General features: G+C 39.9%; 1 protein-coding gene across 1 annotated transcript in view; it reads left to right on the top strand.

The window, feature by feature from the left end:
• Nucleotides 1-26093, top strand: part of LOC120568866 (cadherin-2B) — a 153648-nt gene that overhangs the window by 60056 nt on the left and 67499 nt on the right. Inside the window, exon 3 of the mRNA XM_039816603.1 lies at nt 21080-21374. Coding sequence (XP_039672537.1) covers nt 21080-21374 — 295 coding nt within the window. The remainder of the gene's footprint in view (nt 1-21079; nt 21375-26093) is intronic.

Here is a 26093-nt window from a genome sequence, read left to right as displayed (position 1 = left end):
GTAGTATCTGTTTTTTGGAGAGTTGTTCAGGTTCAAAAGAGTTGCCAAAAAAAAGCAAGAATAACTCTTAAGTAGTGAATTGTCTAACTTAGTTTTCAGCTCTCTATTAACAGTCTCTCTCTCTACACACACACACACACACACACACACACACACACACACACACACACACACACACACACACACACACACACACACACACATACAGACCTACACACTCGAACACATGCATGCACATATTCACACACACACATGCGCGCACACACACGCGCAGATGATGCCATGTTACTATATTTTCTCACACTGGAGTGTCTCTGTCCCATGATAATTGTGAATTTAATTGATGCTGTCACATGGTCTGTAATGGGGTTTCAAGTGATTGCAGAGGCAGTGTGAAAGAAACACAGATTTTTCTTGAGGAGAAAAGGCGCCTCAGCAGAGCTGGGATTAAGAAAAAAACCACCACTTTCTGATTAGCTTTTCTTTCTCTCCTCCTCTCCTCTTGAAATGCAAACTCCCTAACACCTCGTGTGGGGAAACAACGTGACATATATATAGTAGTTTCTTCTTCTTCTCTGGGAGGAAATTCCAACGTCTCCATCTTGCCCTGTTTCACCTTTATGACATCTAAAGTGTATGAGCTACCTGGCAAGTCGGCAAACACGCGTATGTCATTTTACAGTGCAACAGGAAATGGACCTAGGCTATCATCATCATTAGCATATCATTAACATCAGCATGAACATACATAATTCATAGTTAGTGAAATATTACACAATTAACATTATTGTCTCTGCCACACATGACCCACAGCAGTAGAGTATGAACATCAGACATCAATGTGAATCAGTAATGAAATACTTACTTAAGATTCTGACACACCAAACGATACCAATTCATTTCCAGGGTAGCGTATACATTAACAATCACTGCTGAAAACAGCTTTGCTAAATGCAGTTAAAAGATTCCTCCAGCCCGAAGGCATCTAAAGATATATAAATAACGTAGTTATTGACCGCTCTGGTATTGATAACTGCTGTGCCTCTGTGCGGCGCCTCTGGGTGCAAGGTGCACACACATGATATTGCGAAAGCGCTCCTCGGCGGTGTGATGCAAGGGCGAGAAGGAGGCTGTCAGAGGAAGTTAAGTGCTGGAGTTTGGTGTACGTGTGCATGTACATTATGTTTTCCTCTGAAGCTCACTCGAGCAAAGCCCTCTCAGTCATTAGCTACAAGCCAGTGGTGGAAAGTAACTAAGTACATTCACTCACATGCAATTTTGAGGTAAAGTGCTTTTACTTAATGATTTATATTTCATGTTACTTTATACTTCTGCTCCACTACATTTCAGAGAGGAATATTCCACCCTTTATTTTACTTCTATTTCTTAGTTATAGTTGCTAGTTTTGCAAACGCAAGTCATATGCATGATAAACAAAGAGACATGATGCATTGTTGTCGATAAAGCTTCTACACTAAAGTGTTAACTTAGCTAAAACTCCACTTTGGCCTCTTCAACATTGAATGTATCTGTAACAATAATTCCAAATAACACTATATATAAAATAGTAAGTTCTCTGAAAAGGGTCTTTCTGCATCACAGATTTTACACATGATTATTAACCTTTGATAAAAGTTGTGTCATTTCTTCTGTTGCTCTGCAGGACATCCCTAAGCTTGAGAAAATAATCCTGATATCTGGGCATGAGACTTAAAATTTTATGGAAAGGTCTGCTTTACAAAGTTGGAGCTGGGATTTGTGGCTGTTTACCAGACAGAGGGGGTCTAACATATACTGTATACGCCATTGAATTGTGTTATGGGAAGTGTAGTATCCCTTGTTATTGGAGCTTGACTAATAGAAAACGTAAGGATATCTCAACCACTCTTTTTCTATGTCTGTCTTTTGTAGTACCCCAACCTCTTTAGGAAAGAAAAAACTACCCCTTTAAATTCCTCTGTTGTATTTCACATTTCCTGCCTCCAGTTATTGATAAATATTTAATTTTGCACGGAACTCTGGGACTCTATTATTAAGACTTTTTACCACCAGTAACCATAGGTTTTGCTAAATCAACCAGAACCAAAATCTTATATCTTGAAGTACATGTCGTCAATAATTTTTGTACACTCTCACTTCAGAAACTTTAAACGCTTTGAATGCGGAACCTTTACTTGATAGAGAGTATGTTTACACTGTGGTACTGCTACATTTACTAAAGCCAAAGATGTCAATACTTGAGCCTGACCTGAATGGAGGCAGACATAAAAACACAAAGGACTTGTAGATTCTAAATACATATTTTTGACACAAACACATCACAAAACCCAGAAAGCTTCTAAGCCCTGCTTTAAAGTCATAAATAACACTATTCAGATAAAAGGGTCTTTTGTGAAACTGAAGGAGAGAGGAGAGAGGCATGAAGTCACGTAGACAAAAAAAAAAAACTAAGAAGAGTGTGTGATGGTGCCAATAGGAGGGTCAGCACTAACTGTAAACGCACACCTGACAAAAAAAAAACAAAAACTCATCAATAATGATTAAAAAAAACAACAGTTTCCTTGCAAGCAGCTCTGTGTTTTTGTGTGCTTCCACTCTTCCACTCCCTGTAGAAATCATTTAGCCTCCGGGTCCGAGCACAGCAGGGGTGAGACAGCAATTAGAGAGTGACTACAGTGGTGGAGGGAGGGAGGAGAGGGGGAGATAACAAGACAGAAGAGAGCGAGATTACCATGCAGGACGAAGAAGGGATGATGCGGAAGAAAGGGAGTGAAATGGAATATGGAATGATAATGGTAAAAAAAAAAGCACATGAAGGGCAGCGTTAATGGCATGTGGATACACAGAGCGGAGAGGTAGAGGGAAAAAAAAGTGAGAGTGGTGCAAAGTGAGGAAAGGTTAATAGCTTACAACTGGCAGAGGGGAAGAACGTGTGAGGCAGTTTAAGGAAAAAGAGAGGAGGGGAAGGAGCGAGAGATCACACACGTTTCTAAAGCTGACCTCGCAGGCCGACGAGGCCTGAAGCGAGGCGCAGAAAGACAGACAGGAGAGAGAAAGAGAGGGTTATGAAAAGAGGCGGCAGGGAATCCAGGGCACGAGCACGGGGACGGGCAGGGTTTGCACGGAGGGAAATACAAGAGAGAAAGAGAGAGAGTGAGAGAGAATGGAGAAAGCCGTATAAATACCATTTTATTGCAAGACCCCATGGAGGCCACATTCAAATCTGTGTCTCTGTGGTGACTGGGCGCAGGATCACATTGAGGAAATAATAGATGGGAGCGAGGCGACGAGGAGAAAAAGAAGAGGAAGAAAAGAGGAGCGACTGTGGAGTCTATTAAAGAATGAAATTCAAAGGAAACACAGCCTGCCTTTCTCTTCTTTACTTCCAATCTCCCCTCTCTCTTAACAGCCCATGTTTCATCTCGGGATAATGTCGAACAAATCAGCAAAGCGAGCATCTGAATTTAAAGCATCCTTCTCCCGGATGTGAGAATGGCAGTATTTTATCTCCGAGAATATATGAACCGCTTATAATACATTTACACCATTTTCAACTTCATATAAAAATGCATCTGTAGATAACCCTGGAAATTTGGGTAAGTATGTGTGAAATCTTACAACAACCTGCTGTAATGTAATAACACAAAATAAAGTTGTAACCCTTCATGGTTCAATGGTGAGTCATACAGTGAGTGTTTAGCCAGTGTGCAGTAATGTGACATGGGGAATGTGTGAAGTGAAGAGCCTGTGCAGGAGTTGAATTCATGATTATGCATAGCCCAGTGTGAGCTCTTTGACCTTGAGATGAAATTTATGCGTTGGCCTGGACCGTGCACTCCACTTCTCCCTGTGGCCCTAAAGCAGGCCGTGAGTCACAGGAGGGTGCGGCAAGAGAGGAGGGCAGAGGAGGATATAGCCACATGACAGAAAGAGAGAGAGAGAGGAGAGAGAGAGAGAGAGAGAGAGAGAGAGAGAGAGAGAGAGAGGAATGAAGGCAAAGATCTGTGAGGTGACACAACTCACCCTCAGGCAGCCACAGCTGGAACAGCTAATCATAGGATCTGATCAGCTAATCATCACTGTTGCTAAACACGTCTGATTTGAACTTTAACTCATAAATACTATGAATTTTGTGGCATGTTATGTTTCCACCAATCTCAGCTTGACATTATCAATATCAAAGTGTTAAATCAAAATATGAATATTTGCTGTAATCAGTGTGGAGTGCTCCCATGTTAAAGGGTAACTACCGTTTTTTTTTTTCAACCTGGACACTATTTTGTTGTGTGTAAGCGACTGATAGGAGCAACAATCTTTGAAATTGGTCCAGTACATAGGCGTCGATTTCGGCGGGGACGGTGGGTACGCGTACCTATCAGATTTCGTCATTTTGTACCCACCGCCTTTTTTTGAAAACCTCGAGCTCAATTTAGTTAAAAAAAATAAAGTTCATAACACATATAATTCTTGAGCGACAGATGCCGACAGGGCAGGCACAGACTCAGCCGTCCTGCTGCTGCGCTGGCTAACATTGCCTGTCGGGACATTCTAAAACGCTTAACGTGAAAAAACATAACATGGTTAAATGTACCTAAACAGCGATCAATGATCACCAAATTTCTCATGGCCATATCTTGTCATGAACACTTAAGCCTGTCAAAAAAAACTAAACCAAAATCCAACAAATTATAGAAGTTATCACACATTAACGTTTTCTTCTTCATTGGCGCCTATTGCGAGGAAAAAGCTTAACGTGGTTTAATGTACCTAAACAATGATCAATGACCAACCAAAATCAACCAAATTTCTCTCTCATATTGCTCCTGATAACCACTGAAAACTGTCAAGAAATGGGTGTAATGTTAGACAGTGATCTAAATTTTAAGCGTCATTTCAATCAAATCACAAAATCAGCTTCCTGCCATCCTAAAAATATTTCTAAGTTAAGGGGCTTTCTGTCAAAAGCAGACTCTGAAACCTTGATTCATGCATTTGACTGGAACAAAGAAGTTTGAACACATTACACCTGTCCTTAGACTTTTAAACTGGCTTCCAGTCAAGGCTAGAATTGATTTTAAGATTCTGCTCCGAGTATATAAAGCTCTCAATGGCCTTGCACCTCAGTATATTAGAGACATGCTCGTTAGATATGAACCAGCAAGAACCCTCAGATCCACAGGCAGCGGTCTCTTAACCATCCCTCGCTGTAACTCGAGAGAAGGGGAGTCTGCTTTCTGTGTCTATGCCCCAATGATATGGAACTGGGAGAGGCTTCCACACTGAACACTTAAAAAAAAGGCTAAAAACCCTGCTTTTTACAAAAGTCTATTAATAACTGAGTTTGTCGCTGTTCATTGTTAATCTTTGGTTTGTGTGTGTGTGTGTGTGCGTGTGTGTGTGTGTGTGCGTGCATGTGCGTGTGTGTGTGCGTGTTCTATATATGTTTTGTATATATTTTACTGTTTAATTGAACAAAGTTTTATTTTATGTCGCTTTTTCACAAAGCACATTGTGTTACATTAACTTATGAAATTTGCTATAGTTTAATTGATTGATTGAGTATTAAGTGTGAACGCTGTAACCGGCAGCCACACACTAAATTATTCTAAGTGTGTGACAACATTATGGAAAGGATCCCTTCAGAGATAGACCTTTAAAACCTAGTTGAGAACTTTCTGTATAACCAGAAACAGCTCTGAGGTAGCTAACACTAAACCCACCAGACTCCTTTTAAAAAACACTACTTTTAGCGTGCATAGAGCCAACATATTTTAAGTAAATTGGTAAACTGTGTGTTTATTTCAACCAAAACTAGATTTGTGATGGTTGGAAAAGTTGAGGGACGACCCAAAACGTCTTTTCATAGTTTTATTTTGTTTCTGTTGACTTTGAATGAAGTGTATTTTACGATTCTAAAATTACTGTTTATTTACATGGAGTCTGGGGGGTTTAGCGAACGCAATTTCGTGGATGTTTCTTACTTTTTAACAGCTTGTTTTGCTGCTGCCGACTGCAGCGATCTTACTTAATACTGGACCAATATCAAAGATTGTTGTTCCCATCAGTCACTTAGACACAAACACATAGGGTTCCAGGTTGAAAAAAAAACGGTAGTTACCCATTAATATCATTGCTGTGGTAAATGAGGTTGTTGGGTAAGCTTCTGAGCTTCAGTTTTCTTGGACTGAATTCCAGCACTAAAGGTAGAAAAGTAAGACATCTAAATGGTAACAAATCTACTTTCAGAACAGGAATATTTTACCCAGCTATGCAATTCTGGCACATGGGCCTACAAGGAATTTGACTCAACATACTAATTTACAGGACGATACAGATACAGACACACAGCTAAACAAAGATAACAAGCTATTGAAATATAATCAGATTTTAGTTTTGTTGAATTAAATTGAACCAGCTTGTGTCAACCAATGTTTCCACTGCTTGGTACCGCTCTGTTGGACTCAACTTACTTTTTTTGGTTCCTGTACATTTCTCTTTTCGTTTTCCTCAACAGCTAGTACCCCCTCAGTGTAGGCGGGATTCTCGGCTGATCACCATAGCGACACTGCGTGTAACTGCCGTGACATCATCTTCATCCTGACACTCCCTAAATCCTTTCTTCGGCAACCAAACAGAAGAACGCCTGCACTTCCTCAATTGCACGACATAGTGTACATAGTATATGTATACGGCGTAGTTTTGCAGGCTGCCATTTAAAAAAGAATCTGGGTCGAGTGAATAAAAAAAAAGTTGCGGTCGCTATCGATTGTAGCTTGGCTATTTAAAAATGGCAGGTTTGTGTCCAGTGACAATTCTCTCTGACCAATCTGCAGTGTTTTAACTCCACCTTCTAGTATCGGCTCAGCTCACTTGGAACATCGAACGAGATGGTACCAAAAAAAGTACCAGGTACTATACACAACTTTTGCTAATGACCCAGTGTGTAGAGCCGAGCCGAGCCGAGCCATGCAGTGATGCTGTTAGAGCTGTAAGATGGATAAGAATTGAGGTCCAGCTTGTTTCTGAAAAAGTAAAAATGTAAAACTAGTGATTGTCATGCTAACATGCTTACACTGGCAAGTCTAACATTCTCGGACAGATATTTAGAAATTATAGGTCGGCTCTCGGGATTAATTTTTTTTACATCAACAAGACAACAAGTAATAACAAAATTTACCTTGCAAATGTATATTCAATATACGCGCTCCAGGTCTACTAATTCATGAGCAGTATATCTAGCTCTTTAACTGCTAAATGCTTTCCTCTGTTTCCCAGCTACCTGTAGTCTTTCTGTCCATTCTTTGGTACTGAGCAGGCAGCGTACCTTGGGTTTATGAGAGCTGTTTTTGTTGAAAACAGCTGCCTGCTGAGGCTGAAAACAAGATTGATTAAAAGCTATGAGATTGAACCACGCAGTAAAACAGTAAAACCAAAATAATGAGCAGAAAGGCGCTGACATACTCCATAAAACAGAGTTATTTATTTAATTGTTAATATAAAAATATGGATTAGAGTAGCTTTAAGTTTTTCTAGTATTGTAATTAAAGCATCAATATTTTACTACATTTCTTTAAACATTTATTCCTTGTGGAAACTAGGCAGCTGGTGTGAGTAATGAAGGCCATGGAAGAGAGGGAAGAGGGGAGGAGGTGCATGGCAAGGGCGGGTCAGAAGAAGAGCGCAGGGTCAGGATGAGAGGAGCAGGAGGCCAGGGGAGAGCCGAGTGAAGCCGAGTGAATGGGTGATAGGTGGTACCTGATGGGGGGGGGGGAGGTGAAGAAGTTGGAGGAAGAAGATGGGAGGAGAAGGACAGGAGGAGGGAATCTTCTCTTCAGCTTGCTGACAGATGCAGACACAAAGGTTAATATTTTAATGCATCCTGAGATTCACACACACGCACACACACACACACACACACACACACACACACGCACGCACGCACGCACACACACGCACACACACACACACACACACACATTCTTCAGATAATTCAAATACAGTGACATACTATATTAATTAATAAAGCATATAGTATATGCCCATACATCTTATTATATAATATATTTAAAGTCTGTGTGATAATGTGCATGATTCACACAGTTTTTGTACCATTGTTGACACATCACAGTGTAAACAACCTGTACATTTGTAGCAACAACAAAAAATCAATCGTGCCCAATTTTCACAAAAACTCAATACCAAAAAGAAATGAAAAAGATAATAAAAAGTGCTTGAAATTCCTTTTAATTGTTGCACATTGCTCCTTTTCTCTTTACACACGCACGCACACACACACACACACACACACACACACACACACACACACACACACACACACACACACACACACACACACACACACACACACAGACTTTTGGCTCCCGATAGTAGAAGCCATTCCTCTTGGCAGTGGCATGCGGTGGCATATATGTGGGCGATTTGCCCTTTAAATGTACAGCAGTGAGTTAAGCCTCCAGTGGCCTTTTCCAAGCTCGTCTCCTTTGGAAAAAAATATGATGTGAAGTATACAACACCAGAGTGGAACACTGAAGCAATAAAACACAAACAATCGCCCAACAAGCCGCCACACACACACACACACATTCTCCCTTTCATACATCAGCTGATTATGATAATCAAAAGTGGGATTTGCATACTCTGAGGCTAAAAGCACAGTTTTGTCCTGAATAATGTATTGCGTAGGAAGGGAACAGTGGCGAGATGCATTGAACAGCTTATGGTGCTAAAGGAAAAGTCTAATAATGATGAATAATGAATGTTCTATTAGGAAGTGTGGGAGTGGGAGGAAGTGTGTGTTAGTGTGACAGAGAGGGATTTCACAGTTTGTGTGGGGTGTGTGTTGAAGTGGAGGCCACACAGTGTGCCCCCCAGAGACAGACTGAATTAGATCAAACGAGAACAGGGCAACATGTCCACACCACAACTGAATTAAAGAGGCAATCAACGCTAACCAAACTTCAATGCTGAATCAATGGCGGATCAATGCTAAACAATTAACTGCCGCTCCTCATGACGTATTTAAACCGTGTCTCGCTGTAAGACAAACAGACAGCAAGCGTTTTCAATACCGTCTGACATTTTACTGTGAGCACAGAACAAAAGGGAATTCCACCCCCCCCGCCGCGTGCGCATTCGCTGCGAGAATGGGTTTGATTGAAAGTTCAGACGGAATTTAAAACTTCTCACAGTACAAAGGTCTGTCTTCTGAAGTCACAAGTGCTCCTCAGAGGCTGGCTGGTTTCTGCTTCTGTTTCTGTGGGGGGGTTTATGTTCGAGTGCCTCTGCATAATTGGAATGTGTTTTTGCTATGCGTGTCTGCATTGATTAGAGAGGAAAGCCGAGCAGTCAAAGTACAGCGAGCAAATTTATATCTATGTGTGTGTCACACCTGTGAGAAACACTATTTGCATACTTTTTATGGTTATGTTTTATGTGGTTATAATGGCTTGTTTTAGCCCAGTAGGGAGTGTTTTCACATCATGGCAATTACCTTTTTTTTTTTTTAAATTACAGTTTTTTTACAATCACTTTGCTACTAATTTCAGAACCTTAATGTCATTTTTAAAAACTCTAGACACAAAACTCAAAACGGTCATTCACTTGTAACACAGGCTGTCCTGTCAAAACATTGCATTGTGCATTCATATCTTTAAAAAAATCTTGCACTTGCACAATAATTGGTTCAAAAAACAAATTGATTGTGAAATACCATTGAAACGTTACTTTAGATCACCCACACACAAGCTACCCATAGTTTCACTGTGTCATCGTTCGTACAATCATTACATATTGTAGTACAAAATAGTAAATATATATATATATATATATATATATATATATATATATATATATTTACTGTATTTACCCTTTATTTACAGTATCCAGGTAAGTTGATTAAGAACAAATTCTCAACCTGTCACATTCACACAGTTCCACATTCATACCTGGAAGCTGCCCAGTACAACCCCAGTCTGATCTGCTGGCCACTGAGCAGTGTGTATATATATATATATATATATATATATATATATATATATACACACACACATACAGTACTTTATGTATAAAGTTTATATAAATTATATATCTCAATCATCAGTAACGTAGTAATAGTCTTTAAGGTAGTACATGGGACCATAGAAACAGTGTCTGATAAACAGTAGTACATTACAGTAAAGAAGGATGATGAAATATTACATCCATAGATCATGTAGTCTAATTGGTTCATGCTTCACGCTAATTGGTAACAATGAATCTCGTTATCTTGAATTTTTCATGATCTAAACATGGAATATTGTTTGTCTGTTTCCATACAACTATGCATTAAGAGTAATGCAACAGTTACTTTTTTTTCATTTTGATCAGTTGTATCAATTGATAGTTAGATCATTGTAATGGAATGAATAGACAATCATCTGAAATGTAATGTGTGAATTGCCTTTTGAAATAGTAGTACTTTGATGTTAAGTTGTGTCATATTGAACAGGTGATCTTTGTTAAATGAACATATGATCTTACTTAGGTTTATGTGTATTGTATCCAAGCAATTGAAACAAGTGTTAGAGTTTTGAAAAAATATGCATTTTGATCATTGGTTGTGAGTTTTGTGTCTACAGTTTTGAAAAAATGACGTCAAGGTTCTGAAATTATTGGCAAAGTGATTGTAAAAAAACTGTAAAGTATGTCTTATTCTTATAGTGTTGACATCATTTCTATCTGTTAGGATAACATACTTACCAAAGTAATCGCTTTAAGTCTGGCAGGGCAAACAGCAAGCGGCCAGATGACAGACGAGATGTAAATGAGCCATAAATCATCATTCAATCAATCAACATTTATTTATATAGCACTTTACAGTAACCAGCAGGTATCAAAGTGCTTCACATCAGAAACCTAGAGTAAAACACATATCATACAACATATCATAAAAAAGAATGAAAACAGTGAAATCAGAAAAGGTTACATAGAAACGGGAGAGGGAAATGGTCACGCCACTACTAGGTATTAAAAGCCATTCTAAACAAGTTTTGAGTTTGGACTTAAAAAGAGCTACATCTGTAATAGTGAGAATATCAGGGGGTAACTTGTTCCAGAGTCTCGGGGCAGCAACCGCAAAAGCCTGATCACCACGCCGTTTATACCTTGACCTTGGCACTTCTAAAACCAGCTGATTTGAAGACCGCAAGGTCCGGTTATGCTCACGCAGGGTTAGAATCTCAGACAAATACTCCAGGGCCAGGCCATTTAAAGATGCAGTAGGTAAGTCTTATAAAACTAACTTTCTGTCATATTTGCTGAAACTGACCCTATGTTCCAGTAGAACTACATGAATTATGTAAAATAAAAAAATAAAAACTCCTCTGGCACCTCCTACAGCCTGTACTGCCATTGGCAAAATTCCACCGCTCCCGGTCGATTTTCTCCAATCAGGGCAACAGGGGTGGTCTATCTGCCTGTCAATCACTGCTCAGGCACGTACACGCATATAAGAGCGTTCTCCCCTCCCCCCTCCCTGTGCACGAGCTGCAGAAAGGTTTTCCAAAACTCCGGTGAATATTGGAGTGGCTTTTCAGAGGTGGCGTGAGGATTTTAAAGATCTGAAGAACGATGCAGATGTGGCCACATTTCCTTTCAACCGGTAACATAATTACGATGAATGATTTATCTTTCACTTGGTTATTAGTCAAAAGTCCACAAAGCTACGTTGGTGAGGATGATAGTAACGTTTGCACAGTGGTCGGTCTGATATGATGCTGAAATGGCTAACGCTAGCCTGCTAGTAACATCGTTTTACTGTTGGTGAGTAAAGTTAACGTTGTGTTAGTGTTTAGTTATTGAACATGTTGTCTGACATGCCGGCAGTTCTGTCAAACTCCTTTTGGGGGAGGGGCTTAGGAGACGGTTTGGGCTGCAGCAGAAAGGGGGGAGGGACTGAGAAGTTGTCGATGTTCAAATTTGTTGGCGAAGTCCTGGATCTTCACAATCTTACCTACTGCAGCTTTAAGGCCTTGAAAACAAACAATAAAATCTTAAAATCGATTCTAAAACACACAGGGAGCCAATGTAGGGTGTAGAGAACAGGAGTGATGTGTGCACGTCTAGATGTATTTGTCAAAAAACGAAGAGCAGCATTTTGCACAAGTTGAAGACATGAGGTGGAGGTTTGATTCAAACCACATAAAGAGCATTACGGATGCTGTAATGATCCAATCCACCTTATATGGATGTAAAATCACAATTGTATTTACACGTAATGTTGGTAATACATCCCTCATTGCAGTGGAAAACTGTGTGCACATCTATGGCAAATACAGTTGGTAAAAGTTGAACAAGGCTCTCAGGTTTGTAAATTGAGATAGATGTTTATGATGGACAAACTATGGTAATAACTTTTACTGTTTGCCTTGTTTTCTCTTTTAAATAAGTTTGATAAATCTGACTTGTTTTTAGCAGGGTTGATATGTTCTAGATCCTAGCAATGAGTGCAATGTTATTCAATGTTATTATCACAAAAGAATGTGCCCAGAACTATGACAATAACATCAAAATTGTAATTTATTTCCATCATCCTGTTATAAAGAGTTATTCAATTAAATGTGCCTGATGTGCTTCAGTGACATTATAACTGTTGATTTAGTAGCTCTTGGTTTACAGTTTTTATTTATTTTAGTGTGTTATATTTTACCATAAGCTAATTTGGTAAAGCCTTATTTCATGGGTTTGCAATTTCTGAATAATGTACTAATCATTTCCTGGAAATAATCATGGAATAAGGTAGCAATTATAGGAAAAATTAAATCGCAATCTTGAGTTGGTACACTTCCAATAAATTAATTCAATAATTGTTATCCAATGATAAGAAAGTAATCAATATATATTTACTTGGATGAAATGAAAAAAATATATGTTTTTGCTTTTCTTTCAAGACAATTCACATTTTCTCACAAACTACTATCAAATACCATAGGTCTTTTTCAGGAAATTTCTCTTTCAATTTAAAGTAATAATCTCGAAGATTTCCATTTAAAAAATGTCTTTTAAGTCTTGCTCTATTGTCTATGGCCCACTAAAGAAAGTATTGCATTTGCAGTATTACGAACTGGTTGTCTTTGGCGTCATTCCCTGGAAAAATCAATACAAGGCCACACTGTTTACATCTGGGAAGTGAGATTAAAAAAACACACCTGCATTTACTGCCTATCGCCATAGGTGCCACCAAAAAGAACAAAACGGCGATCTTTGAGATTGTTTTATCAAATAATTTGGTGTGTGTGTCTGTGTGTGTGTGTGTGTGTATGTGTGGGTCAAAAATAAACATCTTTACCTGTTAAATATGAATTGTACCGATTCAGTTAATCCCACCCTTGAATTGGAGAGACATCACACAAATTGCTACTAATACCTGTGTCCACACACTTGTTTGTATTTGGATGTGTGTGTAGGTGTAGGTATGTGTTGTATCTCGCTCTCCTGAGGCCCAGATGGGGATCCATTGCTTAACAGATGGGAGACGGAGCTAAGACATCTGATGATGGCAGAGCTGATCACAGCCAACCCAGAGAGTTGTTTACTTTAATTACTAGTCACTGTGTAGCTGTTGGCCTCAGCTTTGTGCTGTGCTCTATTAACGCACACGCTCCCAGGCCTGCTTTCAACTGTTTCTTCTCTCTCCAGGTCATACACACACACACACACACACACACACACACACACACACACACACACACACACACACACACACACACACATATACAATCACACACACAAACGCACACAAACGCACACAAAGACTTACACATACCCTCAAGCAAACTAATGATATCTCAGTTCTAGGTATGCTGGCCACAAGGCACAGTTTTATTTCAAACAGGCTCTCTGAACTCATATGGCCCTGTCCCAAATTAATTTTGCTGCCGTTTTCCCTGATCGGCCTGTTTCTTAAGACATCTCTCTGAATTGGCGGGCTTGCTCCAAATCGATTGGCTGACCCTCTCCCCTCTACCCTGCTTGACACTCCCTGGCTCATATGAAAGAGCTGGCTCAGTCTCAGCCCCTGGCGATACCACCACACAGCCTTGTTGTGGAATTTGACTGGCTGGTGGGGCTCACGATTGTCCTTTAGGCCTGCGGTTCTTTTGAAGTCGCCACACAGAAGATGAATAGCTTCCCCACCTCCTTGCAGAGGAGATTGGGGGATATTCTTATACCTGCCTGTGTGCCCTTGCAAACTCTCCCTGATGTGTTCAGGGAATTGAACCTTACTGCCAATCCCATGGCTCAGCGGTGCCACTGTGTGTTTCACGTGAGCTGTGAGCTGATTTTCCACAGTTTATAATTTTTCCTGCAACTATAATGTTACCTCCCTATTAACATCACACAACCACATCAACCACACACACACATACATGCTGGATTTGTGGGGGGAAAACATCCACATTCATTAGGCTAATGCACGGCTATGGAAAAAAACACATTTTCCTGGTGTTTTTATGATTTATTGTGCAGCAGAAATGTGAAATTGTGTATATGGGGTATTAGTTATTTAAATGATTTAGGGGTTGGCAGAGAGTACTTTTCCTCTTCGCTTCATGATTTATGGTTATTGCAAAAATGTGAAATTGAGTATATGAGTATAAGCATATTACCTTATGATAATATAAGTAATTGAAGAGATTTAGGAGTCTGGGGAGGCTGGGTGTTGCACACACAACTGGCGCCAGAGAAAATGGAAATGGCAGCTTATCAGGCTGAAATCGCTCTCCAAGCAGAGGTGACACATCAGTAAATTTGGCTTTTGTGGCCAGTGTCTTCATATTGTTTGGCTGTTGATATATTTGATGGTATATCAGGGGGATATGAAACGCAGGAGTTATGAGATGTCATATTATTCAAGTTAAGCAGATGTGAAATATGGTGATATCCAGTTGTTGTTATAATATTGTTTGGGTATTCTTGCACACTGACAGGTTGCTGAAAGATATTCCAAAGCTGTGCCACCTTTGCCATAACATAACATTTCCATAGCCATTTTATCTGGTTAACTGGGTTTTCCTTATTTTACTTTCCTATTAATCTAGGAGGAACAGATAAGGGTGAGAGGTCAGCCTTAAATGGATTTGGTTTCCTTCGGTTGGGCTCTCCTGCTCCTGAATGACTCTGAGCAGTGCTTTCAATCAGTGCTGCCACCGCTCACTGTGGTAATGATGTCCGGGGCTTCATTAAGAAGCTCGTTAAGTCCCCTCGTTAAGCTGCAGGGCCGTTAAGACTTTGATTGTTAATGGCTCTTCGTTAAGAAGAGTGAGGAACCAGGCTCCCATGGTGGCCCTGACCAGCCGGGTGTTTTGGCCAATTGGCCCCGGTTGGTCCCCCACAGAAGATGGAGGATGAGAGCAAGTCTAAACTCATTGTAGGTTAGAATACTATAATACTTTTCAGTGAACTAGTGTGACCCTGGATGCAACAATATACATTACATTACATGTCATCTAGCTGATGGTTTTATCCAAAGTGACTTACAATTAAGTGCTTTCAACCCTGAAGGTTCAAACTTCTGATAACAAGTACAAGTGCAAGTACATTAGTTTTAAATAAGTAAAACTACAAAGAGCCATATGAAAGTGCAGCTTCAAGAAATATTTATATATATATATATTATTTTATTTTTTTCTTTATTTTTTACATTACATTTTGATTCAATTCAATTCAATTTTATTTATAGTATCAAATCATAACACGAGTTATCTCGAGACACTTTACAGATAGAGTAGGTCGAGACCACACTCTATAATTTACAAAGCCCCAACAATTGCAGTAATTCCCTCAAGAGCAGGCAGTGCGACCAGTGCGACAGTGGCGAGGAAAAACTCCCTCTTGGTCAGAAACCTCGGACAGACCCAGGCTCTTGGTAGGCGGTGTCTGACGGTGCCGGTTGGGGATGCGATGAACAGTGGTGATAACAGTCACATTAATAATGGAACAGTGACTACAAATGGTAGTCGTAGTAGTTCATGTCATATCAGGGCGCTGCAGGGCGTTACAGGATGTAGCGTGGCCCAGCAGAGCATGGATGGACGTAGCAGGAAGCAGCAGGGTTCAGCAGGACGCAGCATGACATTGCAGGGCACTGCTGAGCTCAGCAGGGAGTGCAGCAGGACCACGGCGACAGCTGCAACCAGGATCTTGGTGCCAACGTTCTCCAAGGAAATACGTTGGGGGAAAAAACATAAGGACTCCGGGGAGTAAACTCCCCAGAAGCTAGGATTAATAACAAGCATTTCTGGAACGGGATGCACACAAATGGTAATAGAAAGGGAGAGGAGAGAGCAGCTCAGTGTCTCAAAGGAAGGAAGTCCCTCGGCAGTCTAGAACTATAACAGCGTAACTAAGAGAGACAGGTCATAAGGAGAGGCGGCCTGTTCGGGCTTGAAGCTCTCCCCTGCCGGATCGGGCTGTGCTGGCCTGCCTCCCTTTACTTTTGTTATATATTATTAATCTAACAATTATGAAGAGAAGCAGGTAGGCCTGGTTAAGCGGAAGCTGCATCTCCTCACTCCCTAACTATAAGCTTTATCAAATAGGAGAGTTTTAAGTTCATTCTTGAATGCGGTGACAGTTTCTGCCCCCCGAACCCAGATTGGGAGCTGGTTCCATAGGAGAGGAGCCTCATAACTAAAGGCTCTGGCTCCCATTCTACTTTTAGAGACTCTAGGTACCACAAGTAACTCTGCATTCTGGGAGCGCAGTGCTCTAGTGGGACAATAAGGTATTAGGAGCTTTTCTAGATATGATGGTGCTTGACCATTTAGAGCTTTGTAGGTCAGGTTGGACCTCAGTTTATACCACTGAACTATACTATTTAGTACAAAAACAAATAAACAAAAGAAGCATAGTCTATATCCACGATGTTCCACTTCCAGGATTGCTCCGATGCCATCCAAAATTCTGCAGGATTTCACTTTTTTCAGCCAGATGCAATCCGTTACCTTCCGTTTTGTTTGTGTTGGAATTTTAAACTGAGGACTATGGTTAACTGCTCCTCAGATCTCTGCAGGGTAAATCGAGACAGCTAGCTGGACTATCTGTCCAATCTGAGTTTTCTGTTGAACGACTAAAACAATCTTTGAACGTACACATATTCCACCAAAACAAGTTATTCCAGAGGCTATTTTGCAGCGGCACTGTGGTTCCGTCCGGGGCTTAGCGCCACCCATGATGATTGTGATTGATTTAAAGAAATGAACCATAATAAACCAGAGCACTTTTTTCTCCCATCTTGGAAGCCTGTGTGGACTAGCCAGACCCTCTTCCGCAGCGCTGTGGAGGAAGGTCTGTGGCAAAGCGAGAATAAGGCCAACATAATTATGATGGTATACCAGATAATAGCTTACCTGCAGGTTGCCAAGATACTATAGCTATTGGCCCATTGTCGGCTATGTGCGTGTAGATTTATCTACGACAGGTAAAGTGTGTTTTGTTCGCCTTGCCCTGATTGTACATCATTTCCTTGTGTCATTTTGCAATATAGTAAAATTGAGGCATATACTTTGCCTGAATGTTTGCAGGACTGCTTCTAGCAGGTTTGTATATTGTACCAGAGCGACCTGAAGAGGTCCATGTGAAGGTCATTGCTTACTTTACTATAACTATAGATGGTGCACCAGTCTGTCCTAGATATATTCTAGATTTACTGTATTCAAATTTACAGGGCATTGCCATAAATATTAAGCCTAGTCACAGTTCTGGTAGGTGTTTTGTGGGCAGGTAAAAAGTGAGGTTTACTTAGTTATTGTTCAGAACATAGGCAGACAATAATATGGAACAGGCAGACAAGTACAATCAGGCAGGAACAAATGTCTGGAGTTAGCAATAGCAAAAGCTACATGAGGACTGGTGTTTGTAAATTAAAGTCACTATAAAGAAGGTAAATACAGTATGTGGAGTGGCTGAGTGGGTGATTTTATGGTTTCCTGGCTAAGAAATGTAACTACAGAACAAAAAACGAAATCACAGAGACATTTGGCTTTATAGTATTCTTTCCCCACTGTGCTGTACTCCTACAAAATCATTTGTTAATTTATATATCCTAAACTGTAAAGGTCCTCAAGATAAATTGACAGGGTCTGGATCTGCCTTTTTCATAAAATACCTTTGGACATGCCACATTTGGAAAAGCACAGGTGTAAATAAAACAGTTAATGACGTCTGAATTCCATTTAGCTGCTTCAGTTTCAGGGTCCTGGTATTTCGGCTCAATGTCACACCGCCATGGTTTACTGGGGCATTTGAATAGAACAGAGCCATCGTTAATGTTATTAGTAACTATGCCTGCACGATTCGGGGAAAAATATGAATCATGATTTTTTAGCTTAGAATTGATATCACGATTCTCTGCCAAGATTTTTTTCTCACGATGTGTAATGTTTATTGCACACATTAACCATGACAAAACAAAACAAATTGGTAGTACCAAACAGATTTTTTTTTTGGCACCTATAGGACATTGCGCATCACCACAAGCCTGTAAACATGGAGGCTTCAATGAATAAAGAAAATAAAGTACATACTGGCCATTTAAGTACAGTAGGCTACCAAAAACAGTGACATATAACACATTGAACCAAATATGGCCCTGATACAGGCTCTATCTGAACTCCTTGAACATGTCTTTACATAATTAAAACATGTCAATGTCATTTAAAAATTAAATCGCGCAGGCCTATTAGTAACACCTGTGCTTTTCCTACTATAACAAGTGAAATTGTCTGCTGGGGAAAAAAAGCTTAATGACAAAGAGTGCTTGAACTGGTGGGCATTAAAATGGGCAAAAAAAACCTACAAAAATAAACTGAGATTCTGCTGTTGTAAAAAGTATGTGATGACATATTCAAATGATTCGCCACTCAAAATCTGTCTTTTGAGAGTCTTCACACTGGAAAGAAATATAGTATAAAAATGTCAAGAGAAACTTTTCAAAGCACCTCTGCATCATAATTCATAAGTCCTCTGCCATGTGTCAGTATGCTCAGTATGTTTTACCAGAATGGTTAAATACAAGGCTTACTTAGCAAAGCTCATGCTCTACGGTCTGACAAATGGAAGCACTACTCTAACCAGTGCACCCACACACACCTGCTTATGAGCTTGGCAGAGTAGTGCACGAGGATTGACATAATGTAGCTAAATTATTGGTTAGCTTGGATTCATGGTGCTTTTAGTCTAAAAGCACCATGAATCCAAGCTAGCCACAGCAAACTGCAAAGTTTTAATCGCTAATTTTAAAGCAAACAGGGGTGAGAGTTTGATATTTCCAGTTAAAGGTTTCAGGCCAAGTATTACTTTAACACATGGTCACTTTTGTTATTGTCGCAAAATTTCCTTGGGCTAACTTCACAAACCGAGCTAGCATGAACATGATAAGTTAGTCAAAGATAGCTAGTCTCATATGGTCACATCTCCACGGATGTAGTATGGTCTGGCTACACTGCTTATCTATTCTGGGATAGGGGACAATGCACTCTGGCTTGTTTGTTTTTCTTTACACCATTCACAGGCTAAATACCAGCAATGTAAATCCGTTGAGCCAGACTAATTCAAAGATAACCCCCCTCTGTTACATTACAGGGTGCATCCATGGGTATAGAGAAAAGACTTCAGAACAGCATTAGGGCTATTTCTAGTTTCCTAAGTGCATTCTGCTTTCACACAACACCCTCTATGTTGGCTAGAGTGCTTTTAAAATTTCCAATTTACATTGTCATTTAAATAAAGGGATCTTCTGAAGGTGAAGTGTTGTTTAACTTTTGACTTTGTGCCAAATTTTAGCTTTCAACTTTCAAACAGTCTGAACTTTTGATTGCTTTCTTAGCTACCAACAACCTTGTCAACATCCGTACTTATCGTTTACCCCCTGGGAAGCTGGCGCATTCATGCTATTTCCCTCCTTGAAAAATGGCGATCCTCAAATTAAATGAACATTCCGATTCACAGTATCCATTCTCATTTCATTTAGCAAATGTGCTTAGCTGTTGCCATGCAACAATGCCTTCTTAAGCGAACCCACCCATCCCCTCCACAGCCGGCTCTTCCCTCCCTCTAAAGTCACACTGTCACACTTTCTTGCGAGTGGCGGCTAATTTATCACTTTTTTAGCACAATTTTTCGGTCACAGTTGCTATTCGATCCACGTAGGTGTGGGGTAATGAGATTGAATCTTGATGTGCTGGCCGCGTCCCGCTGGCGTGTTTCTCTCGTCGGGGACGGAGGCCAGTGTGGAGCCTTCCCTGATATTACCTCTCCCTGCATGAGAGGCCGCTGGTCGCTTCGCTGCTCTGCCATCCTGCCAGGCGCTGATCCAATAAAGCTCAACACAGCGCTGTGATCGATAACAGCATGTCCCACTCCCATACACCCCTCTCTCCCTCATACACACCTATTAGTTAGGGAATAATTGATTGGCCTACCGTTTATTATTCCTTTGATTAGGTGCTTTCATTAAATAGCAGGCATTGCATGTGCGCAGACTAGTAAGCTCTTGCCGTCCACAGCTGCTGGTAAGTGAATAGAGGCTTTAAGAGTGAGCAGGAGAGTATGTGTTCTGGATATCATTGGAGAGCAAGGAGATCCTGGTTCATAACTGCTCATACTGCAGGAATAGAAAGAAGAGACACAGTACAATGGGGAAAACGTGTGTCCCTGTGTGTGTGTGTGTGTGTGTGTCTGTGTGTGTCTGTGTGTGTGTGTGTGTGTGTGTGTGAGAGAGAGAGGGAGGTATTGTGCATATTTCTTTTGTCTGCCTCTGCTTAAATTCATTATATCCTGGAGGCATGAAGGGGATAATCTGCTTGTTTTGTCTTCATTGCCTGTCTTGAAAAAAAACAACTTAATTTTTAACTGGTGTTTACTCTTGTCTTTCTCTCCCACCCTTTTTGTCCTTGTCTTTCCTTTCCTCTCACATTTTCTCACTTTCTATTTTCCCCTTTTTATTTGTTTCCTCTTTGCTTCTATTTTATCTGTCTTTTTTTTGTTATCTTGACCCCTCTTCCCCTCCTCTCTCACCCAGCTCCACACCGACATGGACAGGAATGATGGACGCACTAAGTATGTCCTGCGAGGCGAGGGAGCGGGCTCAGTCTTTGTGATAGACGAGAAGACAGGTAACATCCACGTCACCAAGCCACTGGACCGCGAGGAGAAGGATGAGTACCGTCTCACCGCCACGGCCACCGACAGGCAGACAGACCGTGCCCTGGAGCCCTCCTCACAGTTTTTAATTCGGGTGCAGGACATCAACGACAACCCACCTATCTTTGATGAAGGCCCCTACATCGCCACCGTGCCTGAGATGGCAAATATAGGTACTGGAAGTAGAGTGGGCAGTGGGGAGAAGTGTATGGAGTGCATAGTTTCCAATGTTAAATAATAAATACGACATGCAATAATTAATCATATGAATAAATAAAGTAGAATATATAAATTACCCAATAAATTATGAAATAATTTTATAATTTGAACCTCAAATTTAAAACTTTAATTTAAAACTCAATTCATTATTGTGAAAACTAAGCTCCTTATTATGTTATTTTTCTTTAACGTCATTTGTTATGGTATGACAGTATTTTTTCCCAATGTCACTTTTATTTCCTATTGCCACTTTATTTACAGTAGAGTCACCAATGCCCGCCCCCCTCACCTTTCAGCCAATCAGCATGTGCCCCCAGCCCCTTAGCAGGCTATCCAACTGTTAACAAAAATATAGCCAGCTAGCTAGCTTGGGCAACAATGGTAAATTAATTCTGAACCAATCAACTGGAAGCTGCTGCTACAATTGAACACAGTGAACACAGTTACAGTACAATAACTAACCTCTTTTTTTCTATACATTCTACATAACTAGCCAGCTAACTAACTCGGTTGGTCTGTGAGCTTGGATGTATTACCTAGCAATAAAGGGAAGAGCAAATGATGGCGGCAACAGTGTTAGCTCTATGGCTATGCAAAATCACTCCCTCGTTCACTTCTCCCTACAGTTTGCTCTATAATGAGCGGTGAATTGCACACTGGGATTGTTAGTGAAGTTTAGGAAACATGTGATCGGCTGAAACGTGGGGAGGTAAACACTGGTGATGCTATCATGAAAAGTGACATTATAAAATAAAAGCATAATTTTCATAATTTATAAAAACTTAGAATAAGAATGATGAAATTCAATTTCATAATAATGAATTATGTTTTAAAAATGTATACACATCATGTATACTTTATGTAGTAATGTATATTTTTTATATATATATATTATATGTCTTATTTTCTTATTTAACACTTTGAATTCCTGTGTCTTTGTACCCACCAAAAATGAATTCTTGTACATAAACTAGTTGCATCTAGAAGGATAGCTGCTCAAAGCTGTCCCGTAATATGATCATCTGAACTTTCTGCTGTGATCTGACTGGCTCAGTACGTGAATAAATTGCTATTGCAACGCCATCTGCCATCCAGACAGCAGTGAATAGTTACATTTTTCATGATAGAAAGATGATTACGCTTAATCTTTCGACCAGAAGATGACATGGAGGTACTGCTATTATAGCTTGACCAGGTAACATTTGTGCAAACCTGAACATGAGGTAACATAATTACAATCCTGGATTTGGAGAGGTTTTTTGGTTGCTCATTTGGCTAACGGATTACAATTTTGCCTGGAATCTTTGTTACATGTCGCATACATTTCTTTATCTCATCTTTCATGTCTTTTCTCCGCTGTGATTCAGTAATGAGAGCAAAAATGATAAAAAATAATGTTTTAGCTGGGATAAGAACTTACCTTGATTGAGTGGGTTATTGAAGTCACATTCTGTATAAACTAAGGCTGTTGCATTTTATTGGTTTGCTGTTTAATCACAATAAAGCACCAGCCGGTCCAGCTGCTGTCAAGCTCCAAAATGATGGATGTCCCCTCTGACCACAGCTAGACAGCATATTTTATTATTTTTATCTCAGAGGGCTGAATTGTCTGAAGGTATTTTATTCAACAGCTTTGAAATGGTAGTCTATATAGCCGGCTCAAAAACTTCTCTTTCTATAAGAAGAATGTGATATTTTGAAAAATACAAAATATCAATTATTGTCAGCTAAATGAAACGTTTAAACATTTAAAACCTCCATTAGATGAACTATAATATAACACCTATTATAAAAAAGCACTTAAAGTGTGACATTAACTAATATTTGAAATACAACGAACGTGTCTATGTAGATGTCTTGCATATGAGGTTTTGACAGCAGCAGCTATGCAGCTGTTATACAACACATAACTGTCTGCTAGGATTTCATTCACACTGTATTACCATTTTGTACACAGCCATTTTAAATTTCATCAAAATGATTCATGAAATGGGTATTGTATGGTGGGAAAACCTGCGACACATTAGCAGGTTAAATACAGTTCAATAGGTCTAATAGATGGATAGTTTTCAGAATATAAGTTGTCAGGGAGAGTTTATTTACTTAACTAAAGATGGGGTCTGTATACTGCCTCTGATATCAAAACAACTTTGCAGAGCTTACTGCAGCTGATAAAAAGAATTCCTGAATTTTGATTGGCCGCAGGTTGCCAGTCATTGTCTATAACCTGCCCCATATGTGCTAAACGGTTGTGATTGGTCCCCCACCAGGGTTTGGCAGGCTGGAAATCTGTCTGAGCTGGAGATGGACCAGATGTATCTGTCTGAGCTAGTCTCGCATTGCCAGACATTCCTCTATAGCGCGGAGGAGGAGAAAAACGCTCTAGGTTATTGGCATTTCTTTATACCAATCACAAGCGCCGGATGGAGCAACGGTGCCGCTGCAAAATAGCCCCCGGAAGGAAACTGTTTGGCTGGAACATGTTTACGTTCAAAGGTTGTTCTAGTTGTGCAACAGAATACTCAGATTCAACATATGGTCTAGCTAGCTGTCTGGATTTACCCTGCAGAGATTTGAGGAGCAGTTAACTATAGTCCTCAGAAATCAGAATCAGAATCAGAATCAGCTTTATTGGCCAGGTTTGCGTAGACAAACAAGGAATTTGACTCCAGCTAATCTTAGCTCTCAAGTACAACACTCACTTAACCTATAAAGAATAAAAAAACAGAAATGACAGTAAGAAATATAAAAAATACTGTTAAGTATACGGTATAACACTGCACTAGAATTTACAAAAGATATACAGTAGCAATTGAAGAGAGGGAGGGAATGGTGCAATATCAGTAGGCCTATAGTCCGAGATTTAAGATTTAAGTATAAATATAAATATAGTGCAAGACAGTTCGGTGCAATGGTCATATATTAATAACAATATTGTAATTGTAAGATTGAAATATACATGAGGTAGATGAGCAGAACAATGTTGATTGTTCAACAGAGTGAGTGCGTGAGGAAAGGGAGAAGGGACGGTGTGTGTGTGTTGGTGTTGGCTGTTGGCGGCAGTGAGTACCCGCCCACCAGAGGAGGAGGAGGAACAGTGTGAACAGGTGGTGACGAGGATGTGAGTTTTTCAGAGGTTTGTTTTTTGCCGCTTTTCTGACCCCCGAAGGACAGGTCCTGGATTGAGGGAAGGTCAGCTCCAATGATCCTCACTGCAGCCCTAATTGTCCGTTGCAGTCTGGCCCTGTCCTGTTTGGTGGCTGACCCAAACCAGACAGTGATGGAGGTGCAGATGATAGACTGAATGATGGCTGTGTAGAAAGTGGTCAGCAGCTCCTTAGGCAGATTAAACTTCCTTAGCTGTCGCAGGAAGTGTAACCTCTGCTGGGCCTTTTCTGGACAGAGACCGGAGTTTAAAATGGCGACAAAAAGAAAGCGGAAAGTGACGGACATTCGGTGGAAATGAAACGTTCGTTGAAACGTCGTTGATATAGAATATGCCAGAGCAAATAAAACATGAGGTTGTTTGGTTCCTGGCAGTCAAATGTGATCAAACCACACCCACACTGTCCTGCAAATTAGGATGAGTTTTTGTCTGTTAAATAAAAAAATGCAATAAGATATTTCTTTCTCAATTTTGGTGTTGCTCATTTAATCATGAATATTCAGAGTTATAGAAAAATACTTAAGATTTGAAGGGTGACTTGTGACTCCATGCATGAAAAAGCATGAAATTATGGATTAATATTACCTCATGTACCTCATGACTTAATGCAGAAACAATATTATAATGAATGCACCAATTAAGGCATTGATTTACATATTGTTCCTGCATTAAGTCATGCATTAGATAATATTAATCCTTTTATATTATTGATAGTTAATGAATTACTACATGAATAAATTAATGCTTTTTCATATGCATGAATTCATAATCATTCATGTAGCCTCATTAAAGTTTTCAGGGACTTTATTGCAACAAACAAACATAAATAGAATAATATCACTCATGTATACCGGTACATACAATAAAGTGTTAAGCTACTAATAGCAATTAATAATGCTATTCTCACATAAACTGTATGGTAAATTATCACAAGCACGTACAGATTTTCATCAACAGCACTATGGCTTATAGTCAAGGTGAAGTTATACACACAAGGTGAGAATTCATCTGTAAAATGAAATAGGCTGACATTTTGACTGGTCTGTCTTCAGTACAATTCAGTTCAGTTTCATACCGTAGTCTTGACAGTTTTATTTTATTGAGCCAAACTGATATTGTATTCAAAACAAGCAACATTGTATGCCTTAAGCGATTGCCAAATTATAGCACCTAATAAACTGGAATATAATTAAGTAAACACAGCAGATTAACCTGCTGTAGGTCTAATGAATGAACAACTCGGTGACGCGTGTCCATAATATATGTTAATAAGAGGCCTATTTGATCTTTTCCATGTTTCCCTTTAGGCTTGAAGACTTTTGCAAAGTCAAAGGCAGTCTGAGAATAAATGCGCAAACATTTACTAATGAAAGAAATCTGGCAAACTGCCTGTCAGGTGCAAGAGAGCTGCAAGTGAAATATTCCCCTCTGTATAGTTTCAACACAGGTTAGTCCATGTAGCACATGTCAGAATTCAAGGATCTGCCCTTTTCAGATTGTAACACCT

This window comes from Perca fluviatilis, chromosome 11, assembly GCF_010015445.1.
Source record: "Perca fluviatilis chromosome 11, GENO_Pfluv_1.0, whole genome shotgun sequence".
NCBI classification, from domain to species: Eukaryota; Metazoa; Chordata; class Actinopteri; order Perciformes; family Percidae; genus Perca; species Perca fluviatilis.
Note: the sequence above shows the minus strand (reverse complement) of the source record. Positions and strands in the feature narration are given on the sequence as shown.